This window comes from Cetorhinus maximus, unplaced genomic scaffold, assembly GCF_964194155.1.
Source record: "Cetorhinus maximus unplaced genomic scaffold, sCetMax3.hap1.1 HAP1_SCAFFOLD_1062, whole genome shotgun sequence".
Lineage (NCBI taxonomy): Eukaryota > Metazoa > Chordata > Chondrichthyes > Lamniformes > Cetorhinidae > Cetorhinus > Cetorhinus maximus.
In genome coordinates this window covers 50,069-73,175 of record NW_027597004.1, presented here as the reverse complement: position 1 = coordinate 73,175, position 23,107 = coordinate 50,069, and the positions used below count along the sequence as shown (strand labels likewise).

Genomic DNA, 23,107 nt, shown 5'->3' with positions numbered 1-23,107 from the left:
ATAAGATCATGGCTAGCCTGATAGTAACCTGAAATCTGCATCTCAACTACCCTCGATAACCTTTCACCCTCCTTGCTTACCAAGAATCTATCCAAGGGGGCAAGAGTTGCTTTAAGTAAGGTTTATTGCAACCTGTAAAGTGTGTTCAGGATAAGTCAGATTTATCAGTACGAGAATGGCTTATCAATAGTTCTAAGGTTTATTAAGTTAAGGCCAAGTAAAATAAAGTTAATAAAGTAAACCAAGTAAAATAAAGTTAACATAAGTGAAGTAAAGTTAAGACATGGCAGGGCAGCTCAGTTGTGTGGAATGCATGTCCTGTCGTATGTGGGAAGTCCTGGAAGCTGTCAGTGACCTAGGCGGCCTCATGTGTAGGAAGTGTCACCAGCTGCAAAAACCTGAGCTCCGGGTTTTGGAGCTCGAGCGGCAGCTGGAGTGACTGTGGCACCTCCATGAGGCTGAGAGCTACGTGGATAGTTCGTTCAGAGAGGTGATCACACCGCAGGTTAGGAGCCTCGAGGCAGAAAGGTAACGGATGAAGCCAGGCAGTCCAAGAGAATTAGGCAGCTAGAGCAGGAGTCCCCTGGGGTCCCGCTTGTCAATCAGTTTTCAGTTTTGGATACTGGTGAGGGCGTTGGTTCCTTGGATGAGTGCAGTCAAAGCCAACTCTGTGGCACCACAGGCAGCTCTGCTGTACAGGAGGGGAGAAAGAAGAAGGTAAGAACAGTAGCAATAGGGGATTTGTTAGTTAGGGGTATGGACAGGCATTTCTGTGGCCGCAGAAATGGCTCCAGGATGGTACGTTGCCTCCCTGGTGCCAGGGTCAGGGTGTCACGGAGTGGCTGCAGGACATTCTTCTGGGGGAGGGTGATTAGCCAGAGGTCATGGTCCACATTGGTACCAATGACTTAGGAAAGGGGATGAGGTCCTCAAAGCAAAATTTAGGGAGCTAGAAAGGAGATTGAAAAGCAGGACGTCTTAAGCAGTAATCTGAGGATTACTCCCAGTCTGACGTGCAAGTGAGTACAGAAATAGGAGAATTGAGCAATTCAACACAGGGCTGGAAAGCTGGTATACGAGGGGGTGGCATCAGGTTTCTGAGACACTGGGACCGGTTCTGCAGAAGGTGAGACCTGTACAAGCTGGACAGTCTACACCTGAACAGGACTGGGACGAATATCCTCGCAGGGGGATTTGCTAGTGCTGTTGGGGAGGGTTTAAACTACATTGGCAGGGGGATGGGAACCTGAAGCAAAAGTCAGAGCAGGGAAGAGGAGATGGAGAATTAGTGAGTGACTGGGAAACACAGAAGAAGCACAGGTTAAAAAGTGTACAGCACAGGAATTTGGCAATGTCAAAAGGTGAATATGTAAATACAAGGAGCATAGCAAACAAAGCCAATGAGCTGAGGGCACACGGAGATACCTGGCAGCCTGATATCATCGCTATAACCAAAACTTGGATTCAGGAGGGGCAAAAAATGGCAGCTCAACATCCCTGGATGTACGGTTTTCAAACAGGATAGAGGGGGATAACAAAGGTGGGGGTGCAGCACTATTGGTTAAAGAAACAATTGCAGCTGTGAGGAGGGATGATCTCCTAAATGGAGCATCAAATGAGGCCATGTGGGTTGAGCTCAGAAATAAAAAAGGGGCATCCACACTGCTAGTAGTTTACAATAGACCCCCAAATAGTGGGAGGGAGTTAGAAGAGCAAATATGTAGGCACATTTCTGAGTGCAAAAACAATAGCGCAGAAATCGTTGGGAAGTTCAATTACCCTAATATTAACAGGGATACAAACAGTGTGAAGGGCACAGGGTGCACAAAATTCATGAACTGCATTCTAGAGAACCTTTTCAGCCATAACAAGCCCAGTGTGAGGGGGCTCAATTCCGGATTCAGTACAGGAAATGAAGCTGGGAAAGTGGGTGAAGGTGCAGTGGGGGCCATTTTGGAGACAGTGACCATAATACAGTTAGATTTAACATCATTATGGAAAAGGACAAAGATAGGCCAGGAGTGAAAGTTCTACATTGGGGAAAGACACATTTTACAAAGCTCAGAGTTGAGCTGGCCAAAGTGGACTGGGTACAGCTACTTGATGGGAACTGAGGGTCAGACCAGCGGCAGGCATTCAAAAGCGGGATTTACAGGCACAGTGTGTACATGTCCCCACAAAGAGAAAGGGCAGGGCTGCTGGAACTCAAGACCCCTGGTTATCCAGAAGTGTTCAGGGGAAGACAAAGCTTATACAGCTACAAAAAGCTTAACACTTAGAAAACCCAAAAATGGAAAGGACAGGGGTGGAGTAAACAAGGAAATTAGGAAAGCTAAGAAAGGATATGAAAAAATATTGGCAGGTAAAATCAGATAAAATCCAAACATGTTTTATCTGTACATGAAGAACAAGAGAATAACTCAGCAAAGGGTGGGGCCTATCAGAGATGTACATGGTCACTTGTGCTCTGATGCAGGGTTCTTAATGAATATTTTGTCTTTTTTTAATCATTCACAGGATGTGGACTTTGCTGGCTGGGCAAGGAACCTTGGTGAGTTTCTGCAGTGCATCTTGTAGGTGGTACACACAATAAGAGGTTGTGGTGGAAGAATTAATCCAGGCTGGTCTTTTGGTTTAAGCTGGTTTATTTTCAAGACAGCTCCTCAGTGCTACAGACTTCCAAGTAGCTTCCCCAGAAAGTGTTTCAGCTGTATCTTTTTATTCTGTTTAGGTGGGATAATCAATGCCCATCTCATGTTTAGCTAGCAATTGTCTTTAACAAGATGATTCCCATGCAGTGTGATTATTTATATATTGACAGTACACACACTGCTGCTACAGTGTGTCGGGGGTGGAGGGAGTGAATGTTTGTGGATGGGATGCCAGTCAAGCGGGGGCTGCTTTATCCTGGATCGGTTTCAAGCTTCTGGAGTGTTGTAGGAGCTGTACTCATCCAGTCAGATGGAGAATATTCCACCACAGTCCTGACTTGTGCCTTGTAGATGGTTGACAGACTTTGGGGGAGTCAGGAGGTGAGTTACTCGTTGCACTCTCCCTAGCCTCTGGCCTGCTCTTGTAGCCACGGTATTTATATGGCTTGTCCAGTTCAGTTTCTGATCAATGTTGATAGTGGGGGATATTGCAGGGTCAGCAGGGCTGGAGTTTGCCATTGGCGTTTCAGGTGGTCCATCCTGTTCCATTCCTTTTCGATTTTTTAGCAGTTTGATACAACTGACAGTCTTTCTCAGCCATTTCATAATCACCCACATGGCTGTGGGTCTGGAGTCACATGTAGGCCAGACCAGGCAAGGATGGCAGATTTCCTTCCCTAAAGGGGCATTAGTGAACCAGATGGGTTTTTATGACAATTGACAATGGTTTCATGGTCATCAGGGGGGCTCTTCATTCCAGAGTTTTATTGAATTCAAATTCCACCAACTGAGCTGGTGGGATTGGAAGCCAGCTCCTCAGAGCATTACCCTGGGGCTCTGGATTACGAGTGCAGTAACAACACCACCCTGCAGTGTCACCAGCCCTCCTTAGTTTCGAGGGATGATGCAGACATTCCAATTAAAGAGGGGGAGTGTGAAATATTAGATACAATAAGCATAATGAGAGGGGATGCACTGGAGGGATTGGCATCCTTTAAGGTGGATAAATCCCAGGGCCGGATGGATTGTATCCCAGGCTGTGAAAGGAAGCCAGGGTGGATATAGCAGATGCTCTGAGGACCATTTTCCAATCCTCACTAGATACCGGCGAGGTACCAGAGGATCGAAGGTCTGTGAATGTTGTAACATGATTTAAAAAGGGTGCGAGGGATAGGCCAGAAAATTATAGGCCGGTCAGTCTGACTTCAGCAATGGGCAAATGATTGGAATCGATTCTGAGAGACAGGGTGAACTGCCACTGGGAAAGCCATGGACTGTTAATAGACAGGATAGTAAAAAGCAAGTGCTGCAAGGTCAAAACAAAAAGCATTGTGAACAATAACAAGGAAAATCGCTTCTAGCATCATTGGTCAAGAGTTGGACACTGGGGAGAATTCACTGGATATGGTAACTAAAGCGCAACAGAATATTTCAAAAAATACCTGTGAACGCAGAGAGGGGCATCGCATTTAATATGTGATTGAAATGACAGCAAATCTAACAGTGCAGCACTCCCTCAGTACTGACCCTCCGACAGTGCAGCACTCCCTCAGTACTGACCCTCCGACAGTGCAGCACTCCCTCAGTACTGACCCTCTGACAGTGCAGCACTCCCTCAGTACTGACCCTCCGACAGTGCAGCACTCCTTCAGTACTGACCCTCTGACAGTGCAGCACTCCCTCAGTACTGACCCTCTAACAGTGCGGCACTCCCTCAGTACTGACCCTCCGACAGTGCAGCACTCCTTCAGTACTGACCCTCTGACAGTGCAGCACTCCCTCAGTACTGACCCTCTGACAGTGCAGCACTCCCTCAGTACTGACCCTCCGACAGTGCAGCACTCCTTCAGTACTGACCCTCTGACAGTGCAGCACTCCCTCAGTACTGACCCTCCGACAGTGCAGCACTCCCTCAGTACTGACCCTCCGACAGTGCAGCACTCCCTCAGTACTGACCCTCCGACAGTGCAGCACTCCCTCAGTACTGACCCTCCGACAGTGCAGCACTCCCTCAGTACTGACCCTCTGACAGTGCAGCACTCCCTCAGTACTGACCCTCCGACAGTGCGGCGCTCCCTCAGTACTGACCCTCTGACAGTGCAGCACTCCCTCAGTACTGACCCTCTGACAGTGCGGCACTCCCTCAGTACTGACCCTCCGACAGTGCAGCACTCCCTCAGTACTGACCCTCCGACATTGCGGCACTCCCTCAGTACTGACCCTCTGACAGTGCAGCACTCCCTCAGTACTGACCCTCTGACAGTGCGGCACTCCCTCAGTACTGACCCTCCGACAGTGCGGCACTCCCTCAGTACTGACCCTCCGACAGTGCGGCACTCCCTCAGTACTGACCCTCCGACAGTGCGGCACTCCCTCAGTACTGACCCTCCGACAGTGCGGCACTCCCTCAGTACTGACCCTCCGACAGTGCGGCACTCCCTCAGTACTGACCCTCCGACAGTGCGGCACTCCCTCAGTACTGACCCTGTGACAGTGCGGCACTCCCTCAGTACTGACCCTCTGACAGTGCGGCACTCCCTCAGTACTGACCCTCCGACAGTGCGGCACTCCCTCAGTACTGACCCTCCGACAGAGCGGCACGGCCTCAGTACTGACCCTCCGACAGTGCGGCACTCCCTCAGTACTGACCCTCCGACAGTGCGGTACTCCCTCAGTACTGACCCTCCGACAGTGCGGCACTCCCTCAGTACTGACCCTCCGACAGTGCGGCACTCCCTCAGTACTGACCCTCTGACAGTGCGGCACTCCCTCAGTACTGACCCTCCGACAGTGCAGCACTCCCTCAGTACTGACCCTCCGACAGTGCAGCACTCCCTCAGTACTGACCCTCGGACAGTGCAGCACTCCCTCAGTACTGACCCTCCGACAGTGCAGCACTCCCTCAGTATTGACCCTCCGACAGCGCGGCACTCCCTCAGCACTGACCCTCCGACAGTGCAGCACTACCTCAGTACTGACCCTCCGACAGTGCAGCACTCCCTCAGTACTAACTCTGCGACAGTGCGGCGCACCCTCAGTACTGACCCTCCGACAGTGCGGCACTCCCTCAGCACTGACCCTCCGACAGTGCAGCACTCCCTCAGTACTGACCCTCCGACAGTGCAGCACTCCCTCAGTACTAACTCTGCGACAGTGCGGCGCACCCTCAGTACTGACCCTCCGACAGTGCGGCACACCCTCAGTTTGGACCCCCTGACAGTGCAGTAACCTTAATTCCACCCAAGATTGAGGGTTCCAATTACACGAATGGTTTCTACCTGCTCTCCTGGAATGTGTTGTACATCCTTCCAGGTGCCATTGCTGCTTCGCTGGAAGATGATCACTTCTCCAGTGTGCCGATAGCGTGGGGCACCCACTGCGTAGAACACCAACCCGGAACGAAAGGCCTCCTGGACAGAGTATCCTGTATCAGGCATTGGGGAAAGTGTATCGTGAGATGTACTCTGTATCTAACCCCATGCTGTACCTGTCCTGGGAGTGTTTGATGGGGACATTGTAGAGAGAGCTTTACTCTGTATTTAACCCCATGCTGTATCTGTGCTGGGAATGTTTGATGGGGACAGTGTAGAGAGAGCTTTACTCTGTATCTAACCAAATGCTGTATCTGCCCTGGGAGTGTTTGATGGGGACAGTGTAGAGGGAGCTTTACTCTGTATCTAACCCCGTGCTGTACCTGTCCTGGGAGTGTTTGATGGGGACAGTGTAGAGGGAGCTTTACTCTGTATCTAACCCCGTGCTGTACCTGTCCTGGGAGTGTTTGATGGGGACGGTGTAGAGGGAGCTTTACTCTGTATCTAACCCCGTGCTGTACCTGTCCTGGGAGTGATTGATGGGGACAGTGTAGAGGGAGCTTTACTCTGTATCTAACCCCGTGCTGTACCTGTCCTAGGAGTGTTTGATGGGGACAGTGTAGAGGGAGCTTTACTCTGTATCTAACCCCGGGCTGTACCTGTCCTGGGAGTGTTTGATTGGGACAGTGCAGAATGCTTTTCAACCAGCTCTTACCTAAGTAACTGTTTTTTGTATCTTTATTGGTGGTGGTGATGTTGATAAATGATTTCTGATTTTTGTGATAAAACTGTATTCCGCCATTCCATCCGTACGCACCCGGTGTTCCCAGTATCACTGCATCCTAGACAAAGAGTTATCATTGGATTTCATCCATCCAACTCCCACCTCAAGGAACCCCACCACACCCCCCGCAACCAAACCCCCCCCAACCAAATCCCCACCACCCCGCCACCACACCTCCCCACCACACCTCCACCGCAGCCCCCCCCAACCAAACCCAAACCAACCCCCACCACACCTCCCACCACACCCCCACCACCACCCCAACCACCCCCTCACCACACCCCCAACACCCCCCCACCACACCCCCAAACCCCCCACCACACCCCCAACACCCCCCACCACACCCCCAACATCCCCCAGCACACCCCCCACCACACCCCCAACACCCCCCACCACACCCCCAACACCCACCACCACACCCCCAATACCCCCCACCACACCCCCCACCACACACCCCTCACCACACCCCCAGCACCCCCCACCACACCCCCAACACCCCCCACCGCACCCCCAATACCCCCCACCACACCCCCAACACCCCCCACCACACCCACCACCACACCCCCAACACCGCCCACCACACCCCCAACACACCCCCCACCACAGCCCCAACAGCCCCACACCACACCCCCAACACCCCCCACCACACCCCCAACACTCCCCACCACACCCCCAACACCCCCCCCCCACCACACCCCCAACACCACACCCTCAAAATCCCCCACCACACCCCCAACACTCCCACCACACCCCCAACACCCCCCCCCCACCACACCCCCAACACCACACCCTCAAAATCCCCCACCACACCCCCAACACTCCCCACCACACCCCCACACCCCCCCACCACACCCCCAACACTCCCCACCACACCCCCAACACCCCCCCACCACACCCCCAGCACTCCCCACCACACCCCCAACACCATCCACCACACCCCCACAACACCCTCCACCACACCCCCAACACCCTCCACCACACCCCCAACACCCTCCACCACACACCCAACATCCCCACCACAACCCCAACACCGCACACCACACCCCCAACACCCCCCCACCACACCCCCAACACCCCCCACCCCCCCCACCACACCCCAACACCCCCACCACACCCCCACCACCACACCCCCCACCACACCCCCAACACCCCCACCACAGCCCCAACACCTCCCACCACACCCCCCAACACCCCCCACCACCCCCAACAGCCCCCACCACACCCCCACCACACCCCCAAAACCCCCCACCACACCCCCAACACCCCCCACCACACCCACAACACCTCCCACCACACCCCCAACACCCCCCCACCACACCCCCAACACCCCCCCAAACAGCCCCAACAACCTCCACCACACCCCCAACACCCCCACCACACCCCCCACCACACACCCAACACCCTCCACCACACCCCCAACACCCTCCACCACACCCCCAACACCCCCCACCACACCCCTAACACCCCCCACCGCACCCCCAACAGCCCCCACCACACCCCCAACATCCCCGCAACACACCCCAACACCCCCCACCACACCCCCAACACCCCCCACCACACCCCCAACACCCACGGCAACACACCCCCAACACCCCCCCCACCACAGCCCCAACAACCCCCCACCACACCCCCAACGGCCCCCAACACCCCCCACCACACCACCAACACCTCTCGCCACCCCCCCAACACATCCCCCACCACACCCCCAACATCCCCACCAAACCCCCAACACCCCCAACCACACCCCCAACACACCCCACACCTCCCCACCACACCCCCCACCACACCCCCAACATCCCCCCATCACACCCCCAACATCCCCCCCAAACACCCCCAACATCCCCCCCAAACACCCCCAACACCCCCCACCACCCCCCACCACACCCCCAACACCCTCCACCACACCCCCAACACCCTCCACCACACCCCCAACACCCTCCACCACACCCCCAACACCCTCCACCACACCCCCAACACCCTCCACCACACCCCCAACACCCTCCACCACACCCCCAACACCCTCCACCACACCCCCAACACCGCACACCACACCCAACAGCCCCCCACCACACACCCCATCCCCCCCACCACACCCCAACACCCCCCACCACACCCCCACCACCACACCCCCCACCACACCCCCAACACCCCCCACCACAGCCCCAACACCTCCCCCACCACACCCGCCAACACCCCCCCACCACCCCCCCAACAGCCCCCACCACACCCCCAAAACCCCCCACCACACCCCCAACACCCCCCACCACACCCCCAACACCCCCCACTACACCCCCAACACCCCCCACCATCCCCCCCCACCACACCCCCAACACCCCCCCACCACACCCCCAACACCCCCCCACCACACCCCCAACACCCCCCCAAACAGCCCCAACAACCTCCACCACACCCCCAACACCCCCACCACACCCCCCACCACACACCCAACACTCCCCACCACACCCCCAACACCCTCCACCACACCCCCAACACCCCCCCCAAACACCCTCCACCACACCCCCAACCACACCCCCAACACCCCCCACCACACCCCCAACACCCCCTCCACCACACCCCCCAACACACCCCACCACACGCCCACCACACCCCCAACACCCTCCACCACACCACCAACACCCTCCACCACACCTCCAACACCCACCCACCACACCCCCAACACCCCCCACCACCCTCCCAACACCCCCCCAAAACCCCCTCCCAACCAAACCCCTCCAACACCCCACCCTGACCAGCCCCAACCCCCAACCAGCCACATCCCCCCAACTACCCCCAACCCACCCCCGTCCACCCCCACCACCCCCCCAGCTCCATCCCCCCAACCACCCCCAACACCCCCCACCACCCCCAACAACCCACCACCGCCAACCCCACCCCATAACCACCCCCCAACCTCCCTCCCCACCCTCCAACCACCCCCCCCCACCCCCACCACCCCCCGAGTGCTTGCTGCTCACACCAAATCTTCACACGTCCCCACGTCACAGTAAAGCACACCATTTGGTACAGACCCATCAACACTTCACACACTGGGTATATTTCCAGGCTGGTTCTCAGTTGTCATGTCAATCAAGCCACTGACTGAATTCAAAACAAGCAACAAGATTCATATCTGAGGGATCAAATTGAAAAACAGTGATCTTACCCGTAACGTTTATACATTCGTTAGACCACACTCGGAGCACTGTGCACAGTTCTGGTCTCTATATCCCTCAGTTAGACCAGACTTAGAGCACTGTGCACAGCTCCGGTCTCTATATCCCTCAGTTAGACCAGACTTGGAGCACTGTGCACAGCTCCGGTCTCTTTATCCCTCAGTTAGACCAGACTTGGAGCACTGTGCACAGCTCCGATCGCCGTATCCCTCAGTTAGACCACACTTGGAGCACTGTGCATAGCTCCGGTCTCTATATCCCTCAGTTAGACCACACTTGGAGCACTGTGCATAGCTCCGGTCTCTATATCCCTCGGTTAGACCACACTTGGAGAGCTGTGCACAGTTCTGTTCTCTATATCCCTCAGTTAGACCACACTTGGAGAGCTGTGCACAGTTCCGGTCTCTATATCCCTCAGTTAGACCACACTTGGAGCACTGTGCACAGTTCTGGTCTGCATAGACCACACTTGGAGCACTGTGCACAGTTCTGTTCTCCATATCCCTCGGTTAGACCACACTTGGAGCACTGTGCACAGTTCTGGTCTCTATATCCCTCGGTTAGACCACACGTGGAGCACTGTGCACAGTTCTGGTCTCTATATCCCTCGGTTAGACCATTTTTGGAACAGCATGCACAGTTCCGGTCTCCGTATTATAAACAGGATAGAGAGTGATACTGGAGTAGGTACAAAAGGATTCAGTGGAACGATAGCAGAACTCGGGTTTATATACATCAGTAATGATTGAACATGCTGGGCACCTTTTCTCGAGGACATAGAAGGCTGAGGGGTGGCCTGATAGAAATATTTCACATTAGGTAAGGATTTCCATAGCATAGCAGAAGGGAAGCTGTTTCCACTTGTGGGCTAGACCTGAACTAGGGGCCATCAATATGACATTGTCACTAATAAATCCAATGGGGAATTCTGGAGAAACCTTCTCACCCAGACCGTGTGGAGAGTGTGGGCGACAGGAAATAGTATGGATAGATAGGAGGAGCTGGGTAAGCCCAGGAGGATAGGAATAGATGGATATGATGAAGGCAGTGGGTGTGGGTCATGGGACGAGACTAGTCTAGAGCAGGAACCCCAGCACAGAGCAGAGGCTCTGTTTCTGTGCTCAGAATCCTGTGCCAGTAAACAGGAGAGGGGATGGTGGAAACTGAGTGTGTGGAGTTTAATCTCACCGATGTAAGGATGGCGCTGAATCCTTCTTGGCTCATCTCATTCTGGAATGAAGTCATATTGAGCGATCCCTGAGTGCCTGTGGGATTCAGAAAGATGGAAGGATCAGACTTCAGTTCTCTGTGCCTTTCACAAATAAATCCAAACACCCGGCATGGGTGAAAGGTTAAAGTACACGGAGTCCAAGTGGGCCTCCCATTATTGTCTCTGTTTCAGAACATTAGGTATTCAAGACTCACACACGGGAGAGGATCAAACCAAATAACCAAGGAGAACACTGCACAGCGGCGAGGACAGAGTGAGCATGGCACAGTCAGAGGGTCAGTACTGAGGGAGTGCTGCACTGTCAGAGGGTCAGTACTGACGGAGTGCTGCACTGTCGGAGGGTCAGTACTGAGGGAGTGCTGCACTGTCAGAGGGTCAGTACTGAGGGAGTGCTGCACTGTCAGAGGGTCAGTACTGAGGGAGTGCTGCACTGTCAGAGGGTCAGCACTGAGGGAGTGCTGCACTGTCAGAGGGTCAGTACTGAGGGAGTGCTGCACTGTCAGAGGGTCAGTACTGAGGCAGTGCTGCACTGTCAGAGGGTCAGTACTGAGGGAGTGCTGCACTGTCGGAGGGTCAGTACTGAAAGAGCGCGGCACACTCAAAGGGTCAGCACTGGGGGAGTGCTGCACTGTCAGAGGGTCAGTACTGAGGGAGCGCTGCACTGTCAGAGGGTCAGTACTGAGGGAGTGCTGCACTGTCAGAGGGTCAGTACTGGGGGAGTGCTGCACTGTCAGAGGGTCAGTACTGGGGGAGTGCTGCACTGTCAATGGGTCAGTACTGGGGGAGTGCTGCACTGTCAGAGGGTCAGTACTGGGGGAGTGCTGCACTGTCAATGGGTCAGTACTGGGGGAGCGCTGCACTGTTGGAGGGTCAGTACTGAGGGAGTGCTGCACTGTCTGAGGGTCAGTACTGAGGGAGTGCTGCACTGTTGGAGGGTCAGTACTGAGGGAGTGCTGCACTGTCGGAGGGTCAGTACTGAGGGAGTGCTGGACTGTTGGAGAGTCAGTGCTGAGGGAGTGCCGCACTGTTGGAGAGTCAGTGCTGAGGGAGTGCGGCATTGTTGGAGGATAAGTAGTCAGGGAATGCGGCACTGTCGGGCGGTCAGTACTGCATGAGAGCTGTGGGTCAGCGTCTGTGTATGTGGGCTAGTGACTGTGTGTGTGATGTGGATGAATATGTGTGCAGGAGTCAGTGAGTGTGCAGGGGTCAGTGTGTATGAATGGGTGTGCCTGTGTGTGTCAGTGTCTGTGGGAGTCGGTGAGAATGTGGGCGGGTGGGTTAGTCAGTGAGCGTGTGTGGGTTGGTGAGCGTGTGTGGGGCTGAGCGAGCGCGTGTGGGAGGGGGTGAGTGAGTGTGTGTGTCAGTGGGTGTGCGGGTCAATGTGTGGGTCAGTGAGTGTGTGGGTGAGTGTGAGAGTGTGTGGGGGTCAGTGAGTGTGTGGGTGAGTGTGAGAGTGTGTGGGGGTCAGTGAGTGTGTGGGTGAGTGTGAGAGTGTGTGGGGGTCAGTGAGTGTGTGGGTGAGTGTGAGAGCGTGTGGGGGTCAGTGAGTGTGTGGGTGAGTGTGAGAGTGTGTGGGGGTCAGTGGGTGAGTGGGTCAGTGGGTGTGTGTGTGTGTGTGTGTGTGGGTCAGTGAGTGTGTGTGTGGGTCAGTGGGTGTGTGTGTGTGTGGGTCAGTGAGTGTGTGTGTCAGTGAGTGTGTGGGTGAGTGTGAGAGTGTGTGTGGGTCAGTGAGTGTGTGTGTGAGTGTGTGGGTCAGTGAGTGTGTGGGTGAGTGTGAGAGTGTGTGTGGGTCAGTGAGTGTGTGTGTGAGTGTGTGGGTCAGTGAGTGTGTGGGTGAGTGTGAGAGTGTGTGTGGGTCAGTGGGTGTGTGTGTGGGTCAGTGGGTGTGTGTGTGGGTCATTGAGTGTGTCGGTCAGTGAGTGTGTGGGTCATTGAGTGTGTCGGTCAGTGAGTGTGTGGGTCAGTGGGTGTGGGGGTCAGTGGGTGTGTGTGGGGGTCAGTGAGTGTGTGGGTCAGTGGGTGAGTGTGAGGGTCAGTGAGTGTGAGGGTCAGTGAGTGTGAGGGTGAGTGTGTGTGGGGGTGAGTGTGTGTGGGGGTGAGTGTGTGTGGGTGAGTGAGTGTGTGGGTGAGTGAGTGTGTGGGTGAGTGGGTGTGTGGGTGAGTGGGTGGGTGAGTGGGTGTGTGGGTGAGTGGGTGTGTGGGTCAGTGAGTGTGTGTGTCAGTGAGTGTGTGTGTCAGTGAGTGTGTGGGTCAGTGAGTGTGTGTGTCAGTGAGTGTGTGGGTCAGTGAGTGTGTGGGTGAGTGGGTGTGGGGGTCAGTGAGTGTGTGGGTGAGTGAGTGTGTGTGTCAGTGAGTGTGTGGGTCAGTGAGTGTGTGTGTCAGAGAGTGTGTGGGTCAGTGAGTGTGTGTGTCAGTGAGTGTGTGTGTCAGTGAGTGTGTGGGTCAGTGAGTGTGTGGGTCAGTGAGTGTGTGGGTCAGAGAGTGTGTGTGTCAGAGAGTGTGTGGGTGAGTGAGTGTGTGGGTGAGTGAGTGTGTGGGTCAGTGAGTGTGTGGGTCAGAGAGTGTGTGTGTCAGAGAGTGTGTGGGTGAGTGAGTGTGTGGGTGAGTGAGTGTGTGGGTGAGTGAGTGTGTGGGTGAGTGAGTGCGTGGGTGAGTGTGTGTGTGGGTCAGTGAGTGTGTGGGTGAGTGTGTGTGTGTGTCAGTGAGTGTGTGGGTCAGTGAGTGTGTGGGTCAGTGAGTGTGTGTGTCAGTGAGTGTGTGTGTCAGTGAGTGTGTGGGTCAGTGAGTGTGTGTGTCAGTGAGTGTGTGGGTCAGTGAGTGTGTGGGTGAGTGGGTGTGGGGGTCAGTGAGTGTGTGGGTGAGTGAGTGTGTGTGTCAGTGAGTGTGTGGGTCAGTGAGTGTGTGTGTCAGAGAGTGTGTGGGTCAGTGAGTGTGTGTGTCAGTGAGTGTGTGTGTCAGTGAGTGTGTGGGTCAGTGAGTGTGTGGGTCAGTGAGTGTGTGGGTCAGAGAGTGTGTGTGTCAGAGAGTGTGTGGGTGAGTGAGTGTGTGGGTGAGTGAGTGTGTGGGTGAGTGAGTGTGTGGGTGAGTGAGTGTGTGGGTCAGTGAGTGTGTGGGTCAGTGAGTGTGTGTTGGTCAGTGGGTGTGTGTGTGGGTCAGTGGGTGTGTGTGTGGGTCATTGAGTGTGTCGGTCAGTGAGTGTGTGGGTCAGTGAGTGTGTGGGTCATTGAGTGTGTCGGTCAGTGAGTGTGTGGGTCAGTGGGCGTGGGGGTCAGTGGGTGTGTGTGGGGGTCAGTGAGTGTGTGGGTCAGTGGGTGAGTGTGAGGGTGAGTGAGTGTGAGGGTGAGTGAGTGTGAGGGTGTGTGTGTGGGGGTGAGTGTGTGTGGGGGTGAGTGTGTGTGGGGGTGAGTGTGTGTGGGGGTGAGTGGGTGTGGGAGTCAGTGAGTGTGTGTGGGTGAGTGTGTGGGTGAGTGAGTGTGTGGGTGAGTGAGTGTGTGGGTGAGTGAGTGTGTGGGTGAGTGAGTGTGTGGGTGAGTGTGTGTGTGGGTGAGTGTGTGTGTGGGTGAGTGTGTGTGTGGGTGAGTGTGTGTGTGGGTGAATGTATCAGTGAGTGTGTGGGTGAGTGTGTGGGTCAGTGAGTGTGTGGGTGAGTGAGTGTGTGGGTGAGTGGGTGTGTGGGTGAGTGGGTGTGTGGGTCAGTGGGTGTGTGGGTGAGTGGGTGTGTGGGTGAGTGGGTGTGTGGGTGAGTGAGTGTGTGGGTGAGTGAGTGTGTGGGTGAGTGAGTGTGTGGGTCAGTGAGTGTGTGGGTGAGTGGGTGTGGGGGTCAGTGAGTGTGTGGGTGAGTGTGTGGGTCAGTGTGTGGATGTGTGGGTCAGTGGATGTGTGGGTCAGTGGGTGTGTGGGTCAGTGGGTGTGTGGGTCAGTGGGTGTGGGGGTCAATGAGTGTGTGGGTGAGTGAGTGTGTGGGTGAGTGGGTGTGGGGGTCAGTGAGTGTGTGGGTGAGTGGGTGTGGGGGTCAGTGAGTGTGTGGGTGAGTGAGTGTGTGGGTGAGTGGGTGTGGGGGTCAGTGAGTGTGTGGGTGAGTGAGTGTGTGTGGCAGTGAGTGTGTGGGTGAGTGGGTGGGTGAGTGGGTGTGTGGGTGAGTGGGTGTGTGGGTCAGTGAGTGTGTGGGTCAGTGAGTGTGTGGGTGTGTGTCAGTGAGTGTGTGTGTCAGTGAGTGTGTGGGTCAGTGAGTGTGTGTGTCAGAGAGTGTGTGGGTGAGTGGGTGTGGGGGTCAGTGAGTGTGTGGGTGAGTGAGTGTGTGGGTGAGTGAGTGTGTGGGTGAGTGAGTGTGTGGGTCAGTGAGTGTGTGGGTGAGTGGGTGTGGGGGTGAGTGGGTGTGGGGGTGAGTGGGTGTGGGGGTGAGTGGGTGAGTGGGTGAGTGGGTGTGTGGGTGAGTGGGTGCGTGGGTGTGTGGGTGTTTGGGTGAGTGGGTGTTTGGGTCAGTGAGTGGGTGTGGGTCAGTGAGTGGGTGTGGGGGTCAGTGAGTGTGTGGGTGAGTGAGTGTGTGGGTGAGTGAGTGTGTGGGTGAGTGTGTGTGTGAGTGAGTGTGTGTGTGAGTGAGTGTGTGTGTGAGTGAGTGTGTGTGGGTGTGGGGGTCAGTGACTGTGTGGGTCAGTGACTGTGTGGGTCAGTGACTGTGTGGGTCAGTGTGTGTGTCAGTGTGTGTGTGGGTCAGTGGGTGTGTGGGTGAGTGAGTGTGTGGGTGAGTGAGTGTGTGGGTGAGTGTGTGTGTGAGTGAGTGTGTGTGTGAGTGAGTGTGTGGGTGAGTGAGTGTGTGGGTGAGTGTGTGTGGGTGTGGGGATCAGTGACTGTGTGGGTCAGTGACTGTGTGGGTCAGTGACTGTGTGGGTCAGTGTGTGTGTCAGTGTGTGTGTGTGTCAGTGTGTGTGTGGGTCAGTGTGTGTGTGGGTCAGTGAGTGTGTGTGTCAGTGAGTGTGTGGGTGAGTGTGAGAGTGTGTGTGTGTCAGTGAGTGTGTGGGTCAGTGAGTGTGTGTGTCAGTGAGTGTGTGGGTCAGTGAGTGTGTGTGTCAGTGAGTATGTGGGTGAGTGTGAGAGTGTGTGTGGGTCAGTGAGTGTGTGGGTCAGTGTGTGGGTCAGTGAGTGTGTGGGTCAGTGTGTGGGTCAGTGAGTGTGTGGGCGAGTGTGTGTCAGTGAGTGTGTGGGTGAGTGTGTGTGTGTGTGGGTCAGTGAGTGTATGTGTGTGTGTGTGTCAGTGAGTGTGTGTGTGTGTGTGTGTGTCAGTGAGTGTGTGTGTGTGGGTGAGTGTGTGGGTGAGTGTGGTCAGTGAGTGTGTGGGTGAGTGAATGTGTGGGTGAGTGAGTGTGTGGGTCAGTGAGTGTGTGGGTCAGTGAGTGTGTGGGTGAGTGTGTGTATGTGTGTGTCAGTGCTTGTGTCAGTGAATGTGTGGGGGTGAGTGTGTGTGTCAGTGAGTGTGTGGGTGAGTGTGTGTGTGTGTGTGTCAGTGAGTGTGTGGGGGTGAGTGTGTGTGTCAGTGAGTGTGTGTGGTGAGTGAGTGTGTGTGTCAGTGAGTGTGTGGGTCAGTGAGTGTGTGGGTGAGTGTGGTCAGTGAGTGTGTGGGTGAGTGAATGTGTGGGTGAGTGAGTGTGTGGGTCAGTGAGTGTGTGGGTCAGTGAGTGTGTGGGTGAGTGTGTGTATGTGTGTGTCAGTGTGTGTGTCAGTGAATGTGTGGGGGTGAGTGTGTGTGTCAGTGAGTGTGTGGGTGAGTGTGTGTGTGTCAGTGAGTGTGTGGGGGTGAGTGTGTGTGTCAGTGAGTGTGTGTGGTGAGTGAGTGTGTGTGTCAGTGAGTGTGTGTGTGTGTGTGTCAGTGAGTGTGTGTGTGTGGGTGAGTGTGTGGGTGAGTGTGGTCAGTGAGTGTGTGGGTGAGTGAATGTGTGGGTGAGTGAGTGTGTGGGTCAGTGAGTGTGTGTGTCAGTGAGTGTGTGGGTGAGTGTGTGTGTGTGTGTCAGTGAGTGTGTGGGGGTGAGTGTGTGTGTCAGTGAGTGTGTGTGGTGTGAGTGTGTGTGTCAGTGAGTGTGTGTGTCAGTGAGTGTGTGGGTGAGTGTGTGTGTGTCAGTGAGTGTGTGGGGGTGAGCGTGTGTGTCAGTGAGTGTGTGTGGTGAGTGAGTGTGTGTGTCAGTGAGTGTGTGTGTGTGTGTGTCAGTGAGTGTGTGTGTGTGGGTGAGTGTGTGGGTGAGTGTGGTCAGTGAGTGTGTGGGTGAGTGAATGTGTGGGTGAGTGAGTGTGTGGGTCAGTGAGTGTGTGGGTCAGTGAGTGTGTGGGTGAGTGTGTGTATGTGTGTGTCAGTGTGTGTGTCAGTGAATGTGTGGGGGTGAGTGTGTGTGTCAGTGAGTGTGTGGGCGAGTGTGTGTGTGTCAGTGAGTGTGTGGGGGTGAGTGTGTGTGTCAGTGAGTGTGTGTGGTGAGTGAGTGTGTGTGTCAGTGTGTGTGTGTGTGTGTGTGTGTCAGTGAGTGTGTGTGTGTGGGTGAGTGTGTGGGTGAGTGTGGTCAGTGAGTGTGTGGGTGAGTGAATGTGTGGGTGAGTGAGTGTGTGGGTCAGTGAGTGTGTGTGTCAGTGAGTGTGTGGGTGAGTGTGTGTGTGTGTGTCAGTGAGTGTGTGGGGGTGAGTGTGTGTGTCAGTGAGTGTGTGTGGTGAGTGAGTGTGTGTGTCAGTGAGTGTGTGGGTCAGTGAGTGTGTGGGTGAGTGTGGTCAGTGAGTGTGTGGGTGAGTGTGTGTATGTGTGTGTCAGTGAATGTGTGGGGGTGAGTGTGTGTGTCAGTGAGTGTGTGGGTGAGTGTGTGTGTGTGTGTCAGTGAGTGTGTGGGGGTGAGTGTGTGTGTCAGTGAGTGTGTGTGGTGAGTGAGTGTGTGTGTCAGTGAGTGTGTGGGTCAGTGAGTGTGTGGGTGAGTGTGTGTGTGTGCGTGAGTGTGTGTGTGTCAGTGAGTGTGTGTGTCAGTGAGTGTGTAGGTCAGTGAGTGTGTGGGTCAGTGAGTGTGTGGGTCAGTGAGTGTGTGGGTCAGTGAGTGTGTGTGTCAGTGAGTGTGTGGGTCAGTGAGTGTGTGTGTGTGTGTGTCAGTGAGTGTGTGTGTCAGTGAGTGTGTGGGTCAGTGAGTGTGTGGGTCAGTGAGTGTGTGTGTCAGTGAGTGTGTGGGTCAGTGAGTGTGTGTGTGTGTGTGTGTGTCAGTGAGTGTGTGTGTCAGTGAGTGTGTGGGTCAGTGAGTGTGTGGGTGAGTGTGTGTGTGTGGGTGTGTGTGTGTGTGGGGGTGAGTGTGTGGGTCAGTGAGTGTGTGGGTCAGTGAGTGTGTGGGTCAGTGAGTGTGTGTGTGTGTGTGTCAGTGAGTGTGTGTGTCAGTGAGTGTGTGTGTCAGTGAGTGTGTGGGTCAGTGAGTGAGTGTGTGTGTGTGTGTGTGTCAGTGAGTGTGTGTGTCAGTGAGTGTGTGGGTCAGTGAGTGTGTGGGTCAGTGAGTGTGTGGGTGAGTGTGTGTGTGTGGGTGTGTGTGTGTGTGGGGGTGAGTGTGTGGGTCAGTGAGTGTGTGGGTCAGTGAGTGTGTGGGTCAGTGAGTGTGTGTGTGTGTGTGTCAGTGAGTGTGTGTGTCAGTGAGTGTGTGTGTCAGTGAGTGTGTGTGTCAGTGAGTGTGTGGGGGTGAGTACTCACTCTCACGTATCCTCTCACACTTGGGTGGAATTGTCCCTGATTCGCATGGTGTGGTAGTGGGTGGGGAAAAGCCGCCATGGTGGTTTTTAACACCACATTGTCCCAATCCTGCTGCTGTAACCACCAGTTCCCAGGGAACATGCCGTTTATATGGTGGACGGGCTCTGACTCACCCTCCACCCCATCATCTCACCGCTTCATCATGCCAGGCGCCAGGTTTAAACTGGGGCTGTGTGCACACTTCCCAGTGCTTCCAGACAACCTGCTGGCCCTGAAAGGCCAGACGGCTGGAGCCCCCGATTCAGTGATGCATCCCTGTAACACCTCGGGGACACCATGGAGGCCCACAGTGATGTTCTCTGTCCTCACTCTGGCCATAGGAGTGGCAGCAACTTCACAATCTGGCCTGGGAGGCGCTGGCAGCTGTGCTCAGTGCCAAGGCCCTGGAGAGGAGGATAGCCACACAGTGACACAAGAGGGTGAATGATCTCCTCCATTCCGCCAGGGTGAGTCACTCTTCTCATCACTGCCAACTCTCACACTCACAAACCCAGCACACACCCACAGGGCCCTCACTCACTGCCAGTGCAAGGGACATCACCATTCACTCTCTCTCACACTCACCGTCATTGTCCTCATCCCGTCCATGGGACCACTCACCACCCACACAGACCAGGCATAACTTTAATCTGGCCCGGCAGGCGTCCTGCTTACACTCCCTCCATCTCTATCCATGCAGGGCAAGCTGACACACAAGAGGTCACAGACTGATGGAGGAATTCCTGAAATGATGTCCTCACGGAGTTTGAAAACAGAGCCATCCAGCTGGAGGGTGATGTCCGGGACCGGTCCTGTGCTCACACTGAGGTCGGCGCTGCTCTACCAAGTGAGGGTCCAGCAGTACAAGGTCCATCAGACACCAGGCAGTGAGTGATGTGTCCTCTCTCACAGGCCACTGCCACGCACTCAGTTTCTCTCCCTGCTTTCACAGGCACATCTGGGAAGCAGCCGACAGAGTCCACGACCCAGAGCCTCCAACCAAGCTCCAAAGAAACCCCTAAAGAGGAATCTGAAGGCACCATCCCTGAAGTCCCATCACAGCGCCCACCCACACCCTCCACCAGCGCAGAGACACACACCTCGGTGGGACTGAGCTTTAGAGTAGCCTCGGGATCACAATCTGGTGGGTACAGCACACTGTCTGATCCACAGCAGGTGAAGCAGGGATTTCCCAGGTCTCTGGCACTCGGAGGAGCTGCTGGAGGCCAGAAACTTGCTGAGTCCGAGTCAGGTGAGGAGCCTCTGGACTGGGTCATGTCCCAGTTGCTGGAGCTGGAAACTCAGGAACATCAGGAAGGGATGTCCACTGCACTCCTCAGATTGCGAGGCAGGATGGAGAAGTCCGTCCACCTTCGGGCTGAAGTGATAGCGCCGACATTGCAATGCCCGAGGTCAACACTAGCAGGCTGATGGGCACCATGGAGACCTTGGTCCAGGATGTCGCTCCTGCATTGCTGTGTGGGCTGAACTCCATCGCTGATGCCATAGGTGCCTCCAACAGTGTGTACGTGAGAGGGGTGCTAGGCAGCTTGATCTCACTCCAGCTACCCCTTCCACTCAGAGTCAGCCAGGGGCCCCTCGGGCACCCGTAGGGAGGAGGATCAGAAGCTGTACCCCCGTCCCCAGGGCCACCAACCCAGGTGACTCCAGGAGGGTCCAGGTGAACCCAATCTTCCTGTGACCCCAGCAGCTCCAGCTCCACAGGCCAGGGAGGGGCCACTGTCACACAGCAGGACCCTGAAAGCAGGCCGGGGCCCTCCAAGTCTCGGTCCCCCAAGAGGATGCCCGCCAAGGTCCCCACAGACTGGGCGTAGCAGTCAGCAGCTGCCCCCACCTCCACTGTGGATGTCCGGGGAGCACCAAAACACAGCAGCAGGGTTAGGAAGGCTAAGAGGATGTAACTCTTTCGAGTTATCAACAGATCGCATGTAACCCTTTCGAGTACATTCACAGTTCTTGGTTTCCGGGAGTGGGACATGAACCCACAACCTTCTGATTCAAAGGCGAGGGTGCTATGAACTGAGCCACAGCTGACATAGTTGCACAGCCTGGGTAACGGGTGTTAATCACGTGTACATAATGTTCACTATTGTAAATAAATTCCCGCGAATGTCTCGCTGCCTGTGGCTCCTTGTTCTGATGAGCAGTGTTTGTGTCACTCAGATGTGAAACCTTTCTGCACAAGATAAAGGCAGGTGTCACAGTCCAGGGTCTCTTCCCTGTGTCTGTGCAGCCTTCAGACCACAGTGCTGGTCCGGCCTCACGCTCCCTGGACACATTACTGATGCCTGCACCTCGACGGTGCTGGTCATTGCTGCCAGAATGTCGTGGGCAGGCGTCACAGAGTTCCCTCATTCTCTCTGTGTGCTCTCAGCACCTTTAAGGTGGGGCTGGCCCCCATCACACCAGCATCTGTGACCAGTGACCCCGCACACCCTCTTCCTCTCGCTCCCTCTCCCTCGCTCCCTCTCCCTCGCGCCCTCTCCCTCCCTCACGCTCCCTCTCCCTATCGCACCCTCTCCCTCACGCTCCCTCTCCCTCGTGCCCTCTCCCTCACGCTCCCTCTCCCTATCGCACCCTCTCCCTCTCGCTCCCTCTCCCTTGCTCCCTCTCCCTCTCGCTCCCTCTCCCTTGCTCCCTCTCCCTCGCGCTCCCTCTCCCTATCGCACCCTCTCCCTCATGCTCCCTCTCCCTCCCTATCGCACCCTCTCCCTCACGCTCCCTCTCCCTCGCGCCCTCTCCCTCCCTATCGCACCCTCTCCCTCACACTCCCTCTCCCTCGCGCCCTCTCCCTCCCTCTCCCTCACGCTCCATCTCCCTATCGCACCCTCTCCCTCTCGCTCCCTCTCCCCCTCTCCCTCACGCCCTCTCTCTCGCGCCCTCTCCCTCCCTCTCCCTATCGCACCCTCTCCCTCACGCTCCCTCTCCCTCGCGCCCTCTCCCTCCCTCTCCCTCACGCTCCATCTCCCTATCGCACCCTCTCCCTCTCGCTCCCTCTCTCCCTCTCCCTCGCGCCCTCTCGCTCCCTCTCCCTCTCTCTCACTCCCTCTCCCTCGCGCCCTCTCCCTCCCTCTCCCTCGCTCCCTCTCCCTCTCGCTCCCTCTCTCTCTCGCTCCCTCTCCCTCGCTCCCTCTCCCTCTCGCTCCCTCTCCCTCTCGCTCCCTCTCCCTCGCTCCCTCTCCCTCTCGCTCCCTCTCCCTCGCTCCCTCTCCCTCGCTCCCTCTCCCTCGCGCACTCTCCCTCGAGCAGCACCTTCAATGTTGAAGATTTTTGCCTGCAGCTTTTCCTGGATTGTTTTGAGTGCGTCGAAGTTTTCGATGGAGAATACGGTGTCATTGGTGGAGTTCGAGGCGATAATCTCCAACTCTCGCCGTCCATCTGCTGTTCGAAAGTCAGGACCCACCTGATATGGCAGCGAGGCAGTGTGAGGGGATAGGGTGAGGGGGGTGAGGGAGGGTGAGGGGATAGGGTGAGGGGGGTGAGGGAGGGTGAGGGGATAGGGTGAGGGGGTGAGGGAGGGTGAGGGGATAGGGTGAGGGGGTGAGGGAGGGTGAGGGGATAGGGTGAGGGGGTGAGGGAGGGTGAGGGGACAGGGTGAGGGGGGTGAGAGATGGTGAGGGGATAGGGTGAGGGGGTGAGGGGATAGGGCGAGGGGGGTGAGGGGATAGGGTGAGGGGGTGAGGCAGTGTGAGCGGATAGGGTGAGGGGGTGAGGGAGGGTCAGTGGATAGGATGAGGGGGGTGAGGGAGGGTGAGGGGATAGGGTGAAGGGGGGTGAGGGGATAGGGTGAGGGTGTTGAGGGAGGGTGAGGGGATAGGGTGAGGGGGTGAGAGAGGGTGAGGGGGTAGGGTGAAGGGGGTGAGAGATGGTGAGGGGATAGGGTGAGGGGGTGAGGGAGGGTGAGGGGATAGGGTGAGGGGGGTGAGGGGATAGGGTGAGGGGGGTGAGGCAGAGTGAGGTGATAGGGTGAAGGGGGTGAGGGGATAGGGTGAGGGGATAGGGTGAGGGGGGTGAGAGGGTGAGGGGATGAGGGAGGGTGAGGGGGAATGGGTAATGGGGGTGGGGGGTGTTGGGGATGTGGGGGGAAGGGAGTGGGGGGTGGGTCATGGAGCAGAGCGAAGGCAAGAGGAGAGCAAGGTCAGTGATTGGTCAGTGGGTTTGCTCACAATGAAGCAAAGGCAGTCACAACAGCAAAAAACGCAGCCTC

The 23,107-nt window shown here is 56.0% G+C and overlaps 1 protein-coding gene across 1 annotated transcript in view; it reads right to left on the bottom strand.

Annotated features, from left to right (window-relative positions):
- LOC144675631 (integrin alpha-M-like) overlaps positions 1-23,107 on the bottom strand; it is a gene marked incomplete at its 3' end in the record, with an annotated part of 112,250 nt that overhangs the window by 39,248 nt on the left and 49,895 nt on the right. Inside the window, exons 6-9 of the mRNA XM_078536272.1 lie at positions 22,153-22,303; positions 11,108-11,184; positions 6,678-6,804; positions 5,930-6,075 (exon numbers count right to left, since the gene is read on the bottom strand). Of these exons, the coding sequence (XP_078392398.1) occupies positions 5,930-6,075; positions 6,678-6,804; positions 11,108-11,184; positions 22,153-22,303 (501 nt within the window). The remainder of the gene's footprint in view (positions 1-5,929; positions 6,076-6,677; positions 6,805-11,107; positions 11,185-22,152; positions 22,304-23,107) is intronic.